The sequence below is a fragment of the Platalea leucorodia genome, assembly GCF_965183815.1.
Source record: "Platalea leucorodia genome assembly, chromosome: 2".
Taxonomy (NCBI): domain Eukaryota; kingdom Metazoa; phylum Chordata; class Aves; order Pelecaniformes; family Threskiornithidae; genus Platalea; species Platalea leucorodia.
Window position 1 is genome coordinate 124864159 of NC_138824.1, and position 22342 is coordinate 124886500.

The 22342-nt window shown below is 48.0% G+C and overlaps 1 protein-coding gene across 1 annotated transcript; it reads left to right on the forward strand.

Moving 5' to 3' along the window:
• Window positions 1–9795: 9795 nt before the first annotated feature.
• On the forward strand, window positions 9796–22132 carry LOC309602767 (phospholipase A2-like; the record flags this gene model as incomplete). The annotated part of the gene is made up of 4 exons (XM_082336657.1): window positions 9796–9838; window positions 13033–13198; window positions 18850–18956; window positions 21918–22132. The coding sequence occupies 4 exons, from the start codon at window positions 9796–9798 to the stop codon at window positions 22130–22132; spliced, it is 531 nt and encodes a 176-aa protein (XP_082192783.1).
• Between the last annotated feature and the right edge of the window lie 210 nt (window positions 22133–22342).

A 22342-nucleotide genomic window follows, 5' to 3' on the forward strand; every position in this document is an offset into this window, starting at 1 on the left:
CTCCTCTTGGTTTTAGGACAAACAAAAGATGAGCCTTGAAATCCTGCAGACACTTGAGTGATGCCGTGCAGACCTGCTCGGTTAAAATTCAGTCACGTATGTATATATAATTGTTTTGAACCTTGGTGCAGCCTTTTAAGGAAGTCAGTCACTTAATGTAATGAAGAATCTACTGATTCGCTCTTCACAACATAGCTCGCGTTAGATTCCCATCCCATTTACGGCGTTACCTGTAGGGGCGAAATGAGACCGCACGGACCTAGTGTTTATAGCCCAGAATTGCTGTCTTTTAGGCACCGATTAATTAGTTCATATGGAGTGATGTTAAAAAATTGTCATAAAGAGGAGAATAAGAGCAATGAGACTTCTTTTTGATGTTTGTTACGCCGGGTCAGGCTGAAATGAAAGCGATCCAGGGAGAGCATCAGGAATAAGAGACGACAGAGAACTTGACAAAAGCAAGGTTTGGAAAATAAGTCTGAACTGCAAATAATAAAGCTGATATTCCTTCTGGCCTTGCAGGAAAGAAAGTAGCTTCATGTTAGGGATATATTAATATCTGTGCTGAGATAGTATTCTTCTTGAACTTGTGCACACAGAAGTACTCGTCCGCGGGTTCCCCAAAAACTTCTTTGAAATTTGCCTCTGAAAATGAGGTTAGTTAAGCAAGATTTCTTTATTGTTACTGATTTCTAACATAGAATTAATTATCTTTCAAATAGGAAAGAATTTGTTTCCCGTCATACTCTTTTTCTAACAATAGATTCTGCCCTGTCTGAATTCACTGTGTCTTATCAGAGGTGCTCCAATCTTGAGCTCCCCTTTGTTCTCTGTCTGTATATTTTAAGTAAGGTTCTTTCCAACCTCCAAATGTCTTCTCTCAGATGAGTGCTTTGAACTCTTTCCAGCTCGTGCTATTGAACACTACACAAATCTTCTTGTAGTGACAAAATTTAACAAACAAGAAGAGCAAGGAAGAGGTAAGTACATTAAAATAATGAGCAGTGAAGCCCGGAGAGGAGAGTTGGGTCCAACAAGAAACAATCAGATTTGAAGGGAGTCGCTAGCATCTCAGTGCTACGGTGGTGGGCACTTTATGTGCTTTGTGGGGACATGAAGCAGAGGTGTATGAAGCCGATGCAGTAGCTCTCGTATTCAAAAGTTACAAGGAAATGCTGCGAGTTCAACTCTGGTATGACCAGATCACACATTTAAGGGCTTTACATATCAATTTAAGATTTTAGCGTTAGATGTTAATTTTGTTTCAAAATCTTGCCCTAAGTCTTACAGAAGATAAGGAGAAACTTCGGGGCTTTGTTGCTTACCTAGAGGCAGCGGTACAGGGAATTTGTTTTGAAACTGTGTTGTGGTTTTGCAGCGTATGGGGTTTGTTTTGGTTTGAGTTTTTGTTTGTTGTTGAGGCGAAGAAAATCTTAGTACCGGATTCTAAATAGGAGAAACATCTCCCCAGAGATCACTGCACCAACACGTTTGATCTCTAGGATGACGCTGCTTTGCACGTTGTCATAGTGCGTTGAGGTTGACAAATTACCTTGTCCGAGGCTTTACCCTATGAGGATTTATGAAAATATTGGCGAAGGGAAAGTGTCAGCCAGTTGAGCATTTCCAATCCTTACTTTTTCACAATGCCCCCTGCCGTTAACCAGTTAATATCAGGCTTCCAGTTACAGCTCTGTATGATGGTCCAGAGACGCTTCAGCAAATAGCGCAAGGGAGCCCCGAGTACAAGGGAAAATAAATGCACACGTACGGAACTACAGCGACGAGCAAAAACTCAGACTTGACGCAATCGTCTCCCCAATCCCACATGTAGGAATTAAGAGACGCAAATTCAGAAATGTTCTTTTACTAGCCAAGTACAGTAATTGTAGCCAGAAAAGGTACGCAGAGAAGAAAATGAAAGAAAAACTTTTTTTTTTTTTTTTTAAAGAAAGTAAGCAGTGATGCAGAAAACAAGATTTTGGTCATATCTGGGATTAACATAGTGCAGATAAGCACAAATTAATTCAGTAGCGGTCTCAGAAAAAAATGCTCCCTGTACAAAGAGGAAACAAAGCACCGAACACGCAGTTTGGCAGCGGCTGGGTGGGCGAAGACGTGCGCGGCGCTGTGCAAGAGAGGACGGCAAAGTCGCCAAGCCAAATTTAAACTAGACACTGGCCTAACTATCAGCCCACCAGGGAAAGCCAAACTGCAGTACCAAGGAAGAGTATAAAGGTTAAAATATCAGGAAATATAGATTACTGAGAAATATGTTTTGATTGATGGATGTATTTATTTACGGTTGGACTCAATGATCTTAAGGATCTTTTCCAACCTTAACGATTCTATGATTCTATGATTTATTTACAGTTAAACTTACTACATGAGTGGCAAATGATGCCCTCAGTAGATCTACAAACAAAACAAGGGCTACTGGAAGAGCATACATGTGATTTTGACTTTTCAGAAGCAAAGCTTCAAAAAATTTTAATGTTTTGGAAAGGAAAACAAGTAACATCTTCTGGCTAAGGTACTCCAAGAAGTAGACTGCTTGTGGCACTCGCTCCAGCAGAGCTTTACGGAGTACTTACTGAAGAAAAAGAAAAAATCTGTATTTCTAAAGTGATGGAAGAAATTAAGCAAATAGACAGTATCCTTGTCCTGAAGTACATAAAGCCAGGTGAGCAGCTCTGATAGCCCTAGGAAACTCAGCCAAGGTGCACGTTTGCCTAGGGCCAAACAATTTAAACGCAACTCCCTGAAGAGTTGACTGCTGGATGCCTGCAACGAAAGAAATACGATCGGATTCAGAAGCCAGGGAGAAACTGTGAGTGGGCAAAGAAGTGGCGTGAGCTTTACCAGTGTTCACACTTGGTCTTCTGACTGGAGAAAAGAGAAGCCTCATCTTCCTATGTGTTTCGAAATGTCACTATGGATTGAATGTCCAATATAGCATCGCTTATGAAAACACTGAAATCTTCAATAAATCTTATGTCAGAGAGTTGAGGAGCTCATTGCAACATCTATCTGAGCTGTTCGGAAGAAGAATGCCTCCAGGCACGCAGAGATGCTGCTTGCGGTGCAGATGTGACTGTGATAGAGATCAGGGCCTTGCTGACCAGTGGGATATACACATGGGGACAAGATGCAAAAAGGCAATGAAAATATACGACTTCCAAACGTACTGCAGAGCAAAGTGGGAAGGATGAGCGGCTGAACTGTGGGAAAAATGCACTGAAGTTGAACGTCGCCATTTGAACTAGAGCTACGTGGAGCTGCCCTACTCTTTGCTGCCCAGCCTAGAAGGCCGAACACCCGACACGAATTTACCCACTACTTTCTCACTGCAGATCTTTTCCCCTGCACTATACAAGCATTCGTACTGTAGGCAGTGTCTTGGTGTGCTGAGAACGGGGTGAACTCCCGAACTCCCAAGCGGTGACCGGTATCAATGACGTGATAAGGCATTTCAGCAGGCACAGCCTGCTATCTCATACCACCACGCCACAACCAACAACATACTAATGCTAAAATTAGCACTTATAATTACAATTACACTATCGATGTCCTTCAGTGTGGTCTTAAGTTTACTGTAAGTATCAGGACTGATATGAGAAACAGTCAGATGAGCCAGGTAAAGGTTGAAATCTTCCTATGCTAGTAAGCAAAAAGCTACATGAAATCATAACCAAAATGCCTTGTCAGGATTATTTACTCGGCATAAAAGAGGCAGTTTTACTGGGAATTGAGGAGATCTCTCTGGGGCTGGGGGCTTCCCATGTTGGCAGTTCCTCACCATGGCTTGAAGGCTGCTGGTCACGCGAGGCACTGAATTATTCAGCGTTCAGAGCACAGCAGCATCCAACCCTCGCCTAACCCGTCCTTGGGCAGAAAGGTCCGGGCTTTGGCCAGACCAATCCTTGTCACGTAAGGGAGGAAAGGACTGGCACCGGGACTGCAGATGTGGTCAGCTACCCACTAAAAGCAGAAAGCCTGAAGATGAGATGTAACGCACGCAGCGTGCCCGCAGCCGGGGGCTGGTCGGAAAGGAAAGAAACGCAAACTGGGTGACCACGGTGCCCAGCTCGGAGCATTGCCTCCCCAGCAGAACAAACTACAGAGCCGTCTCCTCTTTTCCTCCTGAACGGTGGAGCTCTTTTGACTATGCTGATGTTTTTTCCTTTGCTTTTTTCCCCTAACCTTTTTATATACCAAGTATGAAACCCAGAAGACAACAGTTTCCACAGCAGTGAAGAGGTGATGAGTCATGAAAGAAAAACAAGGCAGTGGTGGCAAATATGAGTGTCGGCGCAGGGGTGTATGCATGTATAGAAAGAGAGGGGGTTTGAAGGGCCTGTGAAATGATATTAACTGCATAAGCAGAGTACTGTAGTATTTGAACTTGAGCTTGATAATTCAGATTGTGATCGGGGAAATAGTAAAGAAGAGTTTCCTAATAGAGTATTTAATAAATATAAGCTTAATTGTATGTCTATAGGGGCTAACAAAAGCCTGGCCTGGCTAACAGCAGAGGGGTTCTAGGAATGCTTCAAAACTTGCCAGATGCAGCGCTGGTTGATGTTAAGAAAAGAGAGCAGCTAAACCCTTGTTCTCCAGTGCCCCTCCTAATAAATCTATAGCAGTAGCCTTGAGCTCATGGCCAGCCTTCAACAGGGCTGCGGGAAAGCAGATCGTGAATCATCATAGCAGCACCTTCAGGGAACGCTTGACTTCACGTTTCCTGTAGGAGTAGGAACACCACCAAAAATTTAGCCCATTATTGGCTTTTTCTTTATATACTCAGGCAATAAACATAAAAGACACTAATCTGTACGCTGGCTGCATCCTAGTAAAGCAATCTGGATAACGGAGCGGAGGTAGCGTAACGTAGATCTCCTTTTCTTCAGGAAGTCTCTAATTGCCTGGCCTCTTAAAAGTGGAAGATTCAGAGCTCCCAAGTGCTCCATGATCTAGACAGGACCGACTGCTGTTATGCATGGAGGCCTTCAATAAAAAAACGCTTTTCTGACTCTGTTGGTACCTGAGGCTTGAGACAGTACCGACGTGAGCCTTCAAGATATTTATGATGTTGTAGGTGAAGGTGGTAAGTTGGGACAAAAGGTGGAAGGAGAGAAGTGCGAGATGGCAAGTGCAGAAGCAGGAGAACTTTTAGCAGTTGAAAAAAAGGAAAATGAAACCTGAACAACGGGGAAATGAGAAGCTAAAGGAGACAGCATTTGGGGGGGAGATGACTCAGTGCACAGCAGACTACATAGGTAGGCAGCACTGGAATATACTGGCAGAGCTGAGGGAGGGTGGTGGTCTAGAGTAGTCAGGGTTGAAATGTACTTGCAAAGGTGGAATAAGAATTTTATGTGCTCCTGATCTGTATTACGCCTTCCCCACCCAGGTCACCCCTTCCTCTGTTTCCCAGGAGGAGCTATGAACACACCTCTGTTTATATTATCTTTACAACCAGAAAAGAAAAATGGCCTTTTACTCGGTTGAGGACTGCCCATGAATTTAAACAACAGACTTCAAAACACTGACACGTCAAAACAAGTATTTTAATGGGCTTCAGAGTCTGGATGAGGATCATGAATCTTGGTATCATTGGAATGAACTGGTATCATGGGTCTTCCAGCTTTGTCTCTGACAGGGGTTGTGTTAAATGGACACAGACATTCGTGTTAGCCATTCCTTTTCAGGGAACTCGGAGGCATTTCAGGAACCTGTCTTGGATATCGGAGTGTACGCTCATCTCCGTGTGTGTGTATGCCCTGGGCCTGCTATCGGATGAAGCAGCCCAGCCTCTTGGTGGATCTCATAAACTAACCCGTCAGAGGTCATGTCAGTATTTAAATAAGATGCCTTTATTCAGCCTGTTCTGCTTTAGGTGTACTTTAATTCTGGTAACATATCCTCTCTTTTAAGTGGGAAATGTCACCAGGACTCTGAAACGAGAGCCAGCTGTCTAAGGGTGCTCAGCTGATACCGTGTGCCTCTTTTCACCCATCCCTTTGCATCGCTACGGGCGGTGCTCAACGGGGCTCCAAAGGGATGCTCTTCTCCCTGGCCTGTACCAGCCAATGTCCCCAGGTGGTGACGGCAGCGCGCTCCGCATTGCCAGGGCGTGCTGCGTTTCCGATGTCCTGGCTACCTGTGGCCAAGGGACACTGCAGCCTTGAAAACCTTTTTGCGTTCATGGCTCCATTGCCCTGACAGAGGCACTAGGTTATGTGATGTCCGCCGAAGCCCGGTGGTTTCTGGAGGACACAAGATCCTCTCTGTTCCTGAGCAAGCCTGTCCTGCTGGTGGCAGAACGACGGCTTGCTCTGCAGCAGAAGGGGAGTTACAGGAAGACCAGACTAGGAAATGATACTTCTGAAGGCCTGAGCCTTAGTGTGGCTAACGCTTGGGATGAGAAGACTGTTAAAGTCAGAAAAGTCTTGACATTTCCAGTGACAAGACAACGAGGCTAGGCTGTATCATCACTAAAGCATGGACAGACCTTCCACGCAAGATGGTATTAAATAAGACTGTTTACTTAATATGTTGTTGTATTAACTCTATTGCTTCTCTAACTGGTTATGTCACCACAAATCATGTGGCGGTCTTAGATAGGTTTGGTTTTTTTCCTCTGAACAGGTAATGTGGAGTTTGTTTCCCGTTAGAAGTGATTTTCTTTTCTAACTACCCAAACTGTCATTCTGTATCCTTGAGCCTCTTTAGTCGTCGTCCTACAAACCAGTCCTTGCAGGGGCCGTTCCTTTAGGGAACCGCTAAAGCCCATAGTGTTGCTATGAGGAAAGCTTCCTCTGCCCCTCGTGGGAAAAGCCCTTGGCCCGGGCAGCGAACGCGTCGTCGAATCTGCTGGTGCTGACCAGAGGCCTCTTCTTGCGGCTGCTGGTGACATCCACAGCGACGACTGGGTATTTCATCTGAGGAAGAACAGCCTCTACGGGATGAAGGACAGCCCGGTTTCTACAAGAACATCAGACATCATACCTCATTGGGTAAACGCCATTAAAAAATGTGGAGTCCTTATAAATTCTTCTCCCGTTCAGCTGAAAACTTTTCCCTACTGGTGTCTCTCAACAATGAGGAGCCCCCAAGAGCAGGAGGTACCATCATCCCTGAGGGCCAGCTGCTTTGGCCGTGCAAACCAAGGGAACTCTTCAACAGAGCTAGTTCAGCTGAAGAAACAGCCCTCCAACGCAAGTGACCTGAGGCTCAAAGTAAGTTTATTCTCTATGCAGTTTCGGACAGCCAGTAATCTGTATCGCTGAGGTTGCTGAGACGATATCCAACACCCTCACGTGCTGCCTCTTGCTACTAGTGAAAAAGTGGAGCTCAAGCAGGTACCATGCGAAATGCAGGTGAAGGGGCTGGATCAGGGAATTCATTTTGTTTCCCTCAACGGTAATAAAAATGCCCTCATCATCCCAGTGCACTTGCCATAACATAGTAAGACCATAATTAGCACTTAATGCTATCTAATAAATATGCTGATTAGCTTAGGCAACAGCAATCAGTACTTGCACAGGCAAATAACAAGCTCGACCAGTCAGCAGTGGGAAACAATCGTAAGGAAACAATACATTAATTCTCCTTTCCATTTTAAGGTTGGATTTGGGCATCCCTCCTTAATACCCTGCAGAAGTCTTTTTCCAACATTGCAGATACGTTTGGCTACCAAAGGGGTCCGTATTTCTTTATTTTGTATTTATCGGTGAACTGGGGACAGAAACTCATGTATTATTTGGGGGGCAGGGGGCTGTGAGAAAGAGAAGGATAGAATTAAACTGTGGTCGGAAAAATTATAATTTGATCAGGTTTGTAATTCAGGAAGGCTTTGAAAGATCAAGATTAAATGTAGGTTTTCAAACCGAAATGACTCTGATAAATCCAAGTCATAGAGTTGACCCTTTGGGCACTCAAAGGCATTTCTCCAGGCTTGGGGACCCCGGGAATCCCGTAAAGCATCTGCAGAGGTTCCTCACACCTCCCCCTTGGTCCCCACTGAAGATACCTGGGGCCCGCCAGGCATCTGTCAGGGATGGAGCTTGCTCTAACAGGGCGTCGTGTTCAGCCAGGCCCCGGGCGGTGCTTTAAAGCCTGACTTCTTCTTTGCGCTTCCCATTTTGAGAACCTGCCTCCACAGAGCCCCCGCATACGGCACACCCGCCTTCCAGCACCCTCCTTCTGCAAACTTATATTCTTAAGGTTAAATATTAGCCAGCAACAGCTCACGTACATAGGGTTTGGCCTTATGACTTGAGGAAATGTCTGATCACTGAAGGGGGTTTCCGAGGGAGGAGGTGGAAGCTGCACAGCTCCTCCTGGGCCCCTCCGACGTTGTGTCGGCACCTCGCCCTCCTCCTTCGCCCGCTGCCAGCACGCAGCCCATCGCAGGGGCGGTGACGGGCAGGGGATTTCGGGCTCACAGGCGTCATGAGATTTACCCAGTTCTGCCATCTCTGTGTCAAAGGCACTTGATGATATATGCTGTATTTTGAAAACTTGCTCGGCAAAGAGTGCCAGCTGCTGCGGCAAGGCTGGTCTCAGCAGAAGGCAGCCCCGTAAATGGCTTGCTGCTGACCTTTGATTCGAGTACCAATATTTAGCAAGCAAATATTTAAAACCATACCATTAAGAAGGGAGGCACAGCTTTACCGTGGGGAACTCGGGCAAGGGGTGCTGCTGAGAAGGGCCCAGGCTGCGCAGAGGAAGGGGCAAGCAGCCTTCTTCCCCTCCTCTCCCTCCCAGGCACCGTGCCCGTGCCAGGGACGGGGCAGATCCTTAGACCCCAGCAAGGCGGGTGGCTGCTGTACCAAGCAGGGCAGGAGTTTTAAAGCCCTGGAGGGCTGGGTGAAGCTGTTTCCATGCCAAAGGCAAAATACCCGCGGCCGTCCCTCCCGCTCACGGCGCCTGCTGCCCCGCGCAAGCGGAGGCTGGGTGACGGGGAGGGCACCTTGCCGATCCGGCTGCCCGCTGTGACCGAGCACGGCTGGCCCCGGGGGACTGTCCCCAACCGCGGGTCTGTTGCCCTGGCTGGGACCCACGTGCTGACGAGTCGTCAAGAAATCAGTCGGTCTCACTCAGGTGCAGCAAGCCAAGAGGGTGTTTTTCCCTCGGGAGCGGTGCAGAATTACCTCCGTTGGTCAGTTTATAATTAGATACTCGCACCTAACAGTATTCTTTCTGTTGGTTTTTTTATAGTTTTGTCTCTTCTTTTTTAAATGTGAAAAATAATCAGTCTTAAAATAAAATAATTAAAAAAAAAAAATTACCCTGGAAAGAGTCATCTATAAAAAGAGAAGATCCTTGCCAGGAGGACGCCACAGCAGCGAGCCCAAGCCGCAGAAAGCCCGGTTGCAGGCTTCCCTTTTCCGCAGCTACTCAGAGGTTAACCAGGGTCTGTAAGCAAACAGCTTAAAGAAGGAGCCCAGCTTAGTGCCTGGGTGTCTGGGGCTGTCCCGGGACCGCCAGCCTAATGCCCTTCCAGCGGCCCCTCCCTCCCAAAGGCGATGGTGGGCAAACAGAGCCAGCCCTCGCCCTGAGCCCGCTGCGGGGATGGCCGGGACGCAGGCTGGGGCTCAGGGACATCGCAGAAGAGGGTGTTTCACTCCAGACGGGCACGGAGCCATGTATATATAAACCGCGGAGCAGCGGCCCGGGGAGGATTGTTAAGCACACCCATACCTCGGCTCACTCGGCAGCGTGGCGAGGTGCTGCCGGCCGTCCCGGCAGCTCAGCCCTGGCGTAGAGGAGCGCGGGAGCGATCTGCCCATGGGCTCCCGCCTGCTGCTGCTGCTGCTGCTGCTTCAGGCAGGTGAGTACCACCTCTCGGTCCCTCTCCATCCCCCCCATCCCGGGACAGTCTCTCCCCTGGCCGTCAGCTTTGCCTGCTTCAGGGCAGGCAGCGCGGTGGGCTTTGGCCAAGCGAGAAAAAGAAACGCTGCTCGACTCTTTTCAACTGCCGAGCGAGGGGCTGTGCAAGCGAGCTGCCTGCCCGCTTCGCTTCCCTGGGGCTGTACGTAGCTGGGGCTGTATAACCGCCGGTCATTTTCTTTTGGGATGGTTTTCTCCTACCAAGCTGTTGGCATCTGTGTTTCTTCATAGAAATACCCTCTGCTTATACCTGTGACCGTGGAGTAAGCAGTTTTAAATTCATCTGAATTTAAAATAATTTTTTAAAAGCCTGCTTTAAAAAGCCATAAATGTCTGCTAACATAAAGCCCCTACACACAGAGGCAACGGGACACTAAACTGGCAGGTCTGAGGTTATGCCTGCAGTATGGTTTTAAAATAAAAACCAAACCCTTGCCTTAATCTACAGCAAAGGCCGCCCGTTTAAGCAGGAAATAAAACGTGTAAGTTGTCAGATCCACCTCTGCTCACCTCCCTGCAGGTGAGGTGCCCCGTTAGCAGTGTAACTAATGACTGGACGTGCTGCTAACGGGAGATGCGGCTAAATGCAGGCTGCTGTGCAGACTCGGACTTTTTCAAGGCTTCCCCAGCTGCGTTGGCTCGGCTGCCCAGCATAGAAAAAGCCATTTCAGTTCTTGGTCAAGTTATTAGCCGTGCACCTGAATATTGAAATGTACTTGCCGGGGCTGACCTCTCAGCTGCAGTGACCTGCCGTCGGCTCAAAACCCACCCGGCTTTCGAAGAACGGAACAGGAACATCAGAGGCTGCCTGGATGCCCGCGGCGTTTCACGCTCTTGCCGAGCACGCAGCCCTAAGCGCGCTAATTGAGTCTTTTGGACTCAATTACCTTTGGGGCTTTCTCTCCAATTTCACGAGCAGCTCTGCAGTGTAATTACAGTTCCTTGATCCTGGGAGATATCCCCAAAAGAAGAATGGCCTTTCTTCTTCTGGGTGAGGTGCCGTTACCGTACACCAGCCTCTACCTTACACCAGGCTCAGCTGTTTTCAGCCAGGGGCCAACAGACCAAGTCCAGCAGTCCTGGCTTAAGAGGTTAGTGAAAGACAGCTAAAAAAAAATCCAAGCCACTCATCAGGAGGCCTGAATGCCTACAAAGAAGTTTTTGTCTCCATTGGAACGTTTTCAGGGTCTGCAAACTGCAACAGGTTGAAAAAGCATGATTTTTAAGCCAAAACCCAGAGCAGCTCAGTGCTTGTGATTTCCCCTGGGGTGCCCGAGAGCCGAGCCCCCTTCTAACTCCAGACCCCGCTGTTTAGACAAGGGAAATAGGTCGTCTCTTTAGTTTCAAATAACACCCCTCGAATGTGTTTTTAGCACGAAACCTGAACACTCAAGTAGTGTTTAGGTGAGCTGTGCGGTTACTTTTTCAGGAACGTGCATTTAATCCCCAAGGAATGCCCCGGGAAGCATAAGGAGGCTGTACACAGCCCCGCGCCGGGAGAGCCCGAGGCGCCGATCGCCGGGGCGAAAAAGGTGCAGGGCAGCGCTCGTTCCCGCCGGGGGCTCGGGCTGCAGAGAGGGAGCAAAGCCCTGCCTTGTGCTCCACGGGGAGAGACCCTCCTTGTGCTCGCTGGGGTTTGGATCAGGCTGGGAGGGCGAGCCAGCCCAGGAGATGCGGGGAGAGGCCCAAGCAAAGGGGATTAGAGGCTAGGTTTTAAAAGGAAAGCAACGGTTTTAATAATAGTATTGAGTCCTCGGGTGGTTTAGGGGATTAATTAGTCCGTGTTTGCACAGCACTTTGAAGAGGTCAAGCGTGCAGCCGGGGGCAGGTGGCAAAGCACCTTCGGAGGGGGGTTCCCCGCTCCCAGGCGTCCCCTCCCTCTCCATCCAAGCATGCCGCAAAGCTCCCCCGTTTCGGCAGGCTTCTCCTTTCGGGGCGGCTGTGCCCGGGTGGGACGAGCGGGTGGGTTAGGCGGTCGGTCTGAGGGTTCGATGCTGCTGGTGAGGAGCTTTGCCGTGCACGATAGAGCAGTGCCAAGTGCTCTTGGTCCTCCACAGTAAACCCAGGCAATACATGCTCCTCGCTGTCGTTACCATGATAAGTACCAACGTTTGCAGCTACGCATCACAGTGGTTTGAGTATTAGGGGCAGGGTACTCGGTTTCGGGGTTTCTGTACCAGTTACTGCAAGGTAGAGTCTGTGGTTTCTAAAAAAGTTGCAAATTAACATGTGAAATCACAACGCTGTTTGAAAGACTTTTAACTCAAAAAACTCCAGACCGGTTTGGGTGCCCATCCACACACTTCAGCTGACACGGAGCTCCTTTGATTTCCAAACTAACGCGGCCAACCTGATGTTACGACTTAAATGGAAGGTAATAATGGAAGCGGATATAAGCGTTGCCAGCACTTCCAAATGCTCAAAAGAAAGCCAATATACATACATCTCGGCTAACGCAGGCACAAAGTACACCTTACAGGCTCAGGGACTTGTCGCTGTCCCTCTACACAAATTACTGGTACTGTCAGCTTTCTGCCATCTGGAGAATGGGTTAAAATATCCTGAACGGTAGGGGAAACTTGGATAATAGAAGATATCTTGGGCAACATAGAAGCCTCATTTTTTTCCATAGTGCCCAGGTTAGGTCTGGTTGTGTGCTTGTCCTCTGCTGCTTCCCGTCCCGCTTGCGACCACAGCGTAGCTAGGAAGCTTTCCCAGGTTTGTGAGCTCTGGGGTGCGGTGAAGCCCAGCTCTGCGTGGTGCTGGCACAGGCCCTGCAAAGCTCAACAGCTCGGGCTCCGTGATCTGCAAAACCAGGCACACTGCTCCCAGGTGCAATATAGATGCAATCGCACGCTAGCGCACCAGAGCTAGTAGGTCTTGCTTGCATTGAGCTCTCTCTGCAGAAATAGCCTGCTTGGATATTTCTGCATCCGCCTCCTGGTTATGCCAGCCCTCAGTAAGGCCCCTGCAGAGTCCCCTTTGCAGGCTGAATGTCATGGCTAGTTAGATTGTCAAGGCTGCACCCAACCAACCAGTCAAAACCAAAAAAAAAATCCCCCTTTAAGGACTTTTGAAGAAAATCAGTGTCAGGTGTGTTTAATCCGCGTGCGTAGCCATGTCCTGTCTTTGCAGTTTGGAAAGGTGCTCTGGGGAAATCCCATTCACTGCACACCCGAGGAATCATCGAATTGGCAGGAGCTATATCGTGTGGCACGGGACGGTCTCCCTTGGCATATATTGGCTACGGATGCTACTGCGGACTGGGAGGACAAGGCTGGCCTAAAGATAAAACAGACTGGTAAGCAGAACCTCAACTATATGTGTCCAGAAGCAGCGCAGACCTCCCCACGCTTCCCTGTTTGTACCACTGTGACTCCATGGATTTGTTGCTGCCTTGCGGAGAGGGAACTTAGTGTGCACGGGCAGCAGTGGGGAACTGCGAGCGAGGACCCACGTATCACTTGGGGTTTGAATGAGGGTTCAGACACCTTCTGGATGAGACCAAAGCTCTTGGGACCTTGTACCATGTGGGGTGGAGGGCAAAGGAGAAACCAGGCTATGATTTTCTGAAATGGCTGGATGTTTATTCACAGAGAGCAAGCCCTGCCTGAAAAAAGGGGAATGATCAAGGTATTTGGAGGGTGATTTCACCCGGTCTTGAAAATGGCAGTGATGGGAATATGACTGTTTGTCCTCTGGAAGAAATCCAGATCATTGCAAGGAGTAATCAAACCTGTTGCTTTCATTGCCCGTTAGTTCACGCTGAAGCAAGGAAGAACAACAACAGGGGAGAGCATGGTGTTATTTCCCCTTTTCTTTGTTAGTGGGGAAGATGCTGTGCTTGTTATTCCCGAGGCCAAAAGCAATGAGCCCAGGAGGCGTCGCCACCAAAGGCTTCTTTCTTGTACTTTGCGATTAGCATACATGCAAATCTTGAGCACGGTGGCCTCGTGTGTGCTCTGAGCCCGTTATTTGCAAACTCGCCTGGTTTGAAACCTCAAAGACAGAGGACACAAGTCTGTTTATCTGCAGTCAACAGGCCAGGCGTAACCGATAAGCAAGCGCTGCTTTTAGCAGGGGTGAAGGCAGCGTGTGGCTCACCGGGAAGGAAACCGAGCTTTCCAGAATACCCAGCTGTTGGAGATATTTCACATATTGCTACAAAACCAAACTTTGCTGAATTGGCAGGACAGAGAAAGGGGAAAAAAAGGAAGAAAAGATGCCAAGGTTAAAGACCAACTCCTCTGTGAGCATGAAAGAGCAGGTGGCCCTTAAAACTCGTGGAGTTCTTAATTAACTTCATTAATGCAGCGAGACGTTTCACTCCCAAAGCCCTCTCGTCACGTCCCTGGTTTGTATCTGTGAAACATTTCATCTATGAAACAGTCAATACGGGACTTAAAAATGACGAGTAACTGCCTACAAAGTGTCACAGCTTTCAGGTGTAGAGATTTCTTTTAATTTTCAGTAATATCTCTCAACCTGCTTATCACCATCTACAGCAGTGTCTGTAAGGTGTTTATTATTTTTGTTAGCCCTTTACCAGCTCTCATAATCAGGCCTTTAAAGTAAAGCACGACTTCACTAATCCGGAGTACTTCTTTTACCGAAGGGCTGAGCGGAGTCACCTAAAAGCCGTTTTCCATAGAGGTTGAGCGACCCCCAAGTTTAGGCGACTCGGGGAGGTGCGAGTGGTCAGCACTCCTGAAAAACAGACCGAGAGAGTAAAACATGGCCACGTGTTCATCAGCCGGTGTTCTCCTGCCATTTGACTTCCAGGGAATATGGATTTTATCCTAACGGCAGAAAATGAGACTCCGCAACTGGAAGTGCCTCAAAGTACCAGATAGTTTGTAAAAGGGACGCTTGAGCCTTTAAGTGCATTCATTATTATGCCTTAACTGCAATGCTTGGCTGCAAAAAAAAAAAAAAACAGAAAGGTTTTCAGTGAGGTTCTTAGCTAGGAAGAACTGGCAATGCCCCACTAGATTTAGCCCTAAAAATTCCCATTTTGTGTTTGCTAGAGGAATCTTCTGATATCTGTTACTGAGAACTACTGCAAAAATCAGTGCGGCTGAGTACCCCATGCCTGTCAAAGGGACCGCTTTATTTTCCTTACTTGCCACTCTAACAAAGAAAGAAGCAGAGTGGCAAAACTACTGGCCGTGAGTGGCAAACACTCTTTGAAATTACTCACCCCCTTGACACTTCTAGGTTTGTTACTGAGACCCTTACAAGAGGAGTAATTTTCTTGTGAGTAATTCAGTCAATCTGTCTAGACAGGGCTAGAGTGCTTCTAAGAACCTCTCTTTTATGGGAAAAGGAAAAAAGCCATCGAGTGGATAATCCTTTTATAAGGTTTATTCCCGCACTGACTTTGATGTGGGCTGTCAGTAATTACCTCTGCCCTTTTGTTCCACTCTCGCAGTCCCCTCACTTCAAGACGTAATGGCATCTCTTCTGCATAAAGTCAATAGTTTTGTTTCTCCTTCTCCTTTCTGGTCCCCTGGATTGCCGCAGCATCCATTTTGTAAAGCAGGACCTGAAGGTGCTCAGCAGCTCCCTGAAAACACCCAATGCGGTGAAAGGCAGGGTGGCATATATGGCTCATCTAAGTCCTGGCAAACTCATAGGGAAGAGCAAGATTTCTCCTCAGTTGCTGAGTTAAAGCAAAACAAAAGGACACACAGCAGTGACGGTGCTGTTAACATGACAAACACATCGTGACAAATTCTTACCTTAATGGCATTTGCTCAACGGCAGGGGTCTGGCCAGCTGATCCCTGCGGGCCAGCCGGAGCTGTCTGTAGCCCTTAGGGCTGTCTCGTAGCCCAGACGTGATGAATAGGTTGCTTACTAACTAGATGACACGGTTGTATTTGTTTTCCATACCTGTTGACCAGTGCTCTGCCATAGTGTTGGCTGACTCTGTTTACGTTGGTCTAACCGAGCGTTATTTAAAGCTTAACACCGCGTTCTGACCCAGATGCAGTAAAGGGCATTTCCAGACAGGAGGGGACCATCTGAAGGTGGCAAAGGACAACGACAGATTTCCTCACTCTTCATTCCCTGGCAGTTCTTTCAACGCATCTGAAAGAGATGTTTGTAAAATACGAGCCAAAGTCTTCTCGCTTTGTGTTGGTGTAAGCTACATGTCACCCCACTGCAGTTATGGGTATCATCAGGAGGAACTGGTGTGAGGGGAAGCAGAATTGTGCCCCAAATCCTGTGGTCCTGCAGAATTTATGCAATCCCCCTGATTTTGCTAAGCCAGATAAGGAGTGGTGAGTACTCACAGCTAGCTAGCACACCCCTCTAGTGCTCATTTGCTTGTCCTCGCCTGATTCACAGACCATCTTTTGCCCCCTCCAAGATCTGTTCTCACTTCTTTTACCTCTTTTTCTGTTCGTTCCCTCTGGCTGTCCACGAGGAGCAATTTCATTCCCTTGGCACACAGGCTCCTAACTCCTCCTTTTGCCTGTCTGCATTTGTGTTGTTCCTCCTCCCCACATCCTCCATCCACTGACACCAACTTTATCAATTTGACTGCTGATTCACTCCCCAGACCTCACACACCCTACGGTTTCTACAGCTGGCACTCAGCTCAGCCTCACTCCTGGCTCTCCACCATGGCCTCTTGTGCTCGTTGTCCCATAGACGAGACACCAGTGATGGGCCTGCTCTGCTATCTACCATCCCCCCGAGGATGGACGAGGCAGATATGGTAGCCAGGGTGCCAGCAACTCCTTGAGGTGACACATGCCCCAGTTGTAGCTCAGTGCCGTAGTCCATCCCTCTCCTATCATATGACACATTGCATAGGGACTCAACCATTGGAGAAAACTGAGACTTTCATGCCTTGCACAAGGCTGCAAATTCTTCTCTCCTTTGGCCTTTCACTTCCAACCTCTTCAGGACAAGCCCAGGAGTGAGGCCTTACTGGACCATCAAAGATCTGACCCACAGCCTGCTACTGCAGTCTTGTCCAACAGAACCAGCTGTGCTGAATAAACTCTTCTCAATTACAGCAGTTGCCGTAACTCCTCATGGGAAAACTTCCAGCTATGTATATCCCATAGGGCTTATTCCCATTCTGAAGTCCTTTGCGGAGGCGGCACGGAGGGTGACACTAGTCTGCTACTGCGAACTTGCATTTCTAGGTTTCACAATGCAGTGAGTAGTCTGGGTGTAATCATCGCACAGGTTTCGTCTTTGCAAGCCGAGACAAAAATGGCATTTAGTTTGCAGACTCACGTGTGGGATGAAATTGCTACTTTAACTACTAAATCGGGAGCTCAATCAGTAGGGGAAGCGCACTGGACTAAATTCAGCCTGGGTGTAATCACAGGGGTTGCCTGAAGGCTGAATTGGATCTGACTGGTCTGATTCTGTTGTCCCTTTCACATGATTCACCTGATCTAGTGCCAGTCATTTTATTAGAATTCGAGTCAGTGGTGGATCTTCTTTGCACTTCAAAAATTGTTGTTTTGGTTTTTTTTTCCTGGGCTTTATCACCTCACACAGCCTACCAGCCCTCATATCTGTAAACCAGTTTCTAAAAGGGCAAAATCCTCCTGCAGCAGAGGGTGATGAAGTTTGTGATGTTCCTGAGCTCTCAGGTAAGGTACTGGCAGCTCCTGACGGGTCCCCGGAGAAGCCCTGCTTCCTGCACAAGGGACCTTTATCCTTCTTGCAGGGTTGTTCCACTTTTCCAGAGGGATATAATGATGGATCTCAGACTTTTATTGACTTTTCAGGTACACTGGCCTCAGGCCTTGAAGATAACAATCCAGGTCTTCAACTGGATTTGGTAATCTATTGGCAGCCAGCACGGCCATGCTTCCTTTTGGGTGCCCATGAACCTCTTGAAGACATTCACATCTAGGACTCAAGAGCTTCTGTAAAACCTGTCTGCTCTTCATTTACCCCTAAGATCAGCCTGCCTCAATGCTTCCCAATTAGTAGAGCGGTTTCTCTGTAGTGTCCCCGTGATCTTTCAGGGACAGCTTCTGGAAATGCGGGAGATCGCTCTCCTCTGGCTCCAGCCTCTGACCTTGCATCCTTGCTGAAACAACCTTTGTTACCCGGCAGAGGACCTCTCTAAGTGCTGAATCTTTTCTTGACGTATTTTGAGTCACTAAACTACCAGAATAAAATTCAAGCGGGGTCAAGTTTTCCTATAAATTCTGAAGTAACCGATAGTGGAAACGGATCTCACTGACGGGTCTGTAGGGCAGGTAGCATCAGTTGAGCTGCTCACCCTCAGCTCCCTCTATGGTGAATGAAAAGCAATTGCACTTTCAAGCGCAATGTTTGTCACCTATGAATGATAGCTCCCTGCAGTATGGTAATACCAACTGTGCCCTAGACATGCATAAAGGCAGTATAGATCAATGCCTTAAGTGCAGATGTTTACACTGAGGGATCTGAAGTTAACTGATATGAATCCCACCATTGAGGTTGATGAATTTGTAGCCTCAGAAACTGGATGGGCCAAAGAGCACGTGGCAGGTCCAGGTGAACTGAAGAGATGAAGCTGCTTGGTGATGCTGAGGAAGGCAAAAACCATCCTGACTGCAAATTCTGAGATGGGCCTAAGCCTAAGCCGGTGAGCCATGATCACACACCTCACAGGAACGCTTCAGCTCCCTCTCTGTGGGATTGCCATGTATTGACCACACCTGCCTTTCTGAGGGGCAAAGCTTGGAGGACGAAACACGGTGGTCATGGGAGAAAGTGCGGCATTAACGAGCTCCTGAGCCATGTGAGCTTTCAAAGAGATGCCGGGATGCTTGGTTCATCAACAGATGAATTACTGACAGGCTGGGGCAAACATTGCTATCGTGCGCAGTGCGTGAGTGGAGCACTCCTGGAGTATGTGCAAACACCCCTGAGCAAAACATGCAAGATGCAGGAGCATGCCCAAACTCTACATTTTATTTTCTCCCAGGTGCTGCCACAGGCATGACTGCTGCTACGACAAGGCAGAGAAGGAAGGCTGCAGCCCCAAGGCGCAGACGTACCGGTGGGCGTGCGAGCAGAACGCCGTGCGGTGCGGTAAGGGAACGCTCGCTCGCGCTGGGTGCGTTTTGTTCCCTCCTCCGCAGATGCTAGGCTGACTGAGGAGCTTTGTGGGCCTCAGAGGTAGGTCTGTGTAAGCTGAGCTGCTTTAGGCAGTGTCCATTCTCCTCCGAGCTCTATTCCCATCCCTTGCCTGGATCGCTAGGCTTGCCGAGAGTCCCCAGCTGGAGCTGGGAGGAATGCTGGAGCCCCAGTACCGCCTGTTCCAGGTAACCTGAGTCCCCCCCAGGCTGAAGAGTAGGAATGGGGGCCATGGAGCCAACAAGCCATCAGCAGGGCTGTTCACTTTTTGACTTACCATTATATACTACTAGAGAAGAGCCATGTTGTTACTCATGACTGCAAGAAAGGTTAAAGAGGGCACCATCCTGCGTCTCTGCCTTGTGTGGGGCTCCAGCCTAAAGCCCTAGGGCTCCAGCAGGGATTTTGGAAGCCTGCAGAACTGAATGCTCTCGAGCGCCGCAGGCATACAGCGAGTGTAGGCTGTGCTCAGCTCTACAGTTGGTACCCAGTCAAGAAGGTCTTGAATTGCACAGTCACAGCCCGTCAGTGGCTCGCACCAGTTTGTTTTGACATACGCCAGATGACTTGAGTCTTAGAATTTGTCACTTCTATTTCTAAGTCTCTAAAATGTCCCTGACGGTAAAATCCATTGTAGAACACTTCAAAAGTTTGAAAAGAAACATGTGAGAGCAAAACTTGTCCCCATAGCATCAAAGCTACTTGCTTGAACATTAAAAGACTATTTTTACCTCGTCAGAAGCCCATGTTCTACTGGTGCAATCCTCAGCCTCTCCAGCAGCTGAAAATGTGCCAGCAGATACAGGCTGTGGCACAACACATCCGCAGCTGATTTTTTCCAAGTGCCAGAACAACCTATTAAATACAAAGTGCTGGCTAAGGAATGCGTTGCTTTAATGTATTGCTTTAATGCTTTAATGTATTGCTTTAATGCTCTCCCTCCCACTTACCCATATTTCCATAGCTGGCTGATATTTTCTGCTAGCTATTTTTATATGAAAAAAAAAAAATCATCTTGTTTCTTTTCGCTGTGAAGGAATAATCCTAGTTGTGGATGTGAGACGTATCATCGAGTCCATGAGACGTGCAAAGTACACGTCCCGTAAGGGTGCACTGGGCTGCAGTTGCTCCAACCTGGCTAACAAGCATTAGTTAAACAAATGCCATTAATTCCTTAACTGATGCCCCAGCAAGGCCTGAGAAGCATCCGTCAACTGTTCTCCGCAAGCCCTCAGCAGGCTTCACTTCCCCTGACATCCCCCATGGGGAGGGATAAGAAAAATGCCTTCTGAAGGCAAATTTCCTACCCCAGGCTACAGCACAGCAGGTTCTACTGAGGTGTGAAGGGATGATGTCTGAGCCCATGCAAACAAAGTGGGTGAAGAATTGAATTTCCAGGCATGCTTGCTGGGCCTAGGGTAATGATGGCCAGAAACATCAGAAGCAGATCTGCTTGCGCTGTCCTTTCTATGCAAGAGGACGTAAATGCCTGTTGCCTGGCACTGTATCATAAACGCAGGTGTTTTCAGGTAAATTAAACAGAAATTCATTCTATCTGGGACTTCTCCTTTTGCTACCGTTGGGCAGTTTTATTCGTGGAATGAAAAAAATTGGCAAAACCGTATTTTTCAGGCTAAATACGCCATCCCATGTAGGTGAGTTCCATTCGATAAATATCTGGAATATAGAAAAGGCTGTAAGTCACAGGGGCTGGTCAAAAAAACCATCCTGCTCTAACAGAAATGACTGCCAAGCCAGACTCTTGTACTCACATTAGACTGACAGTGCTTGGCACGGCATAGGAAGAACTCAAGGAGCAGAGGGCAAGGAGAAAATCAGGCAGGACTGGCAGCTAAGAAAAAAATGGCCTTAGTGCTGCGTCCTCATCGGTGGGACCCTTGAAACACTTTTTTCTTTTCAGACAAGCTGAAGAAATATGGGCTCTTGTTATTTATATCAGATACAGGGCTGATCCAGCAAAGTCCAGTGAAATCTGGAAAGATTCCTGTACTCTTTGCAGTTGGTTTTGGAGCAAAGCCCACGTGCGCCGGCATGAAGTCACGCTTTAAAACTCGCCTAGCGCGGGGTCTGGTGGGTGTTAGATAATCTATAGTAGCAGCCTCAAATAAACAAGGCACTGTGCTTTGAAATAATATTAGCCCAACGGCTGCATTTAAGCCACCTGTAAGTGGGATGGGGTTCATTAACCCAAAAATCAGTTATTTGCAATGTAGCCACCTGAGCTGGTTGCTTTGATGTTCCTTATGGTCCTTACCTAGTCATGTAGCCATATAACTGCATTATAAATAGTTCCATACGTATGATTTTGATCAGCTTCGTTAGCTGCTGCCTCATAAAAATCAGGTACCTGCCGCGGAGGTCCTTGGGTCCTCTGCCGTGATCAGGGAGATGTAAGAGCAACTCACGGGGCGCCAGTGAAGGATGCCCGGTGGGTGCTTCTACGCCCTCAGGTTTCCAAATGTCCCTCTGGGAGACTCTTCCTCTCAAAGCAGCATTTTTTCTTTTGAAATTGGTCTGATTTGCAGAGGGAGGAGTTAAAAGGGAAGTTGACTGACGGAGGGAAAATGGAATATTTTTAGCTCAGGCTAAGCTAAAATAATTTTCTTTTTTATCATCGGCCACCGAACCAAACCCCCACTGTTCGCACAGCTCTAGAAGCGGGGAGCGCTTTTATAAGTATTGTCAATTTACATTTAGCTGCTACTTTCTGGTGCTCTTGGTCACAGTTAAGGTCAGATCCACACACAACACAACACGTTGGTCCTTCTCTCTTCCTGCTCCCCCAGCCTCTGTTCCCTAAGAATTGTTTTATTAGGGAATTGTTCCTCTTAAAACTGTTTCTTGCCATCATCCGATACAGAATCTCTCATCCTCTGCTCACATTTTCTTTTGCAGATAACCTGACAGACCGATGTGAAAAGATGGTGTGCCTGTGTGACCAAGAAGCAGCCAAGTGTTGGGGAGCAGCGCCGTACAACCCACACTTCATCCTCTGGCCAGACTTTCTGTGTGGACAGACTCATCCCACCTGCCATTTCAGATATGGGGGGGCAGAACAGTCTTTCGGGGACCTTTCTTCTAACCCTTTGAATCGGAAAGTGCTGGAATAAAATTTTACCTCTTTTACCAGAGCTAACAGTGGTGTGAGAGAATTTCTATCAGGCCAGGTTTATGGGGAGGAGAGGCAGGGTAAAATATATGCTGAAGTAAGGATAAGATCCTGCTCTGCTGCTGCTCTGCTCTGCTTTGCAGAAATGCTCTGCTTGTTGATCCTGCTCTGCTTCTGCTCTGCTTCTGCCTTGCAGAAACGGAGGGTTCGG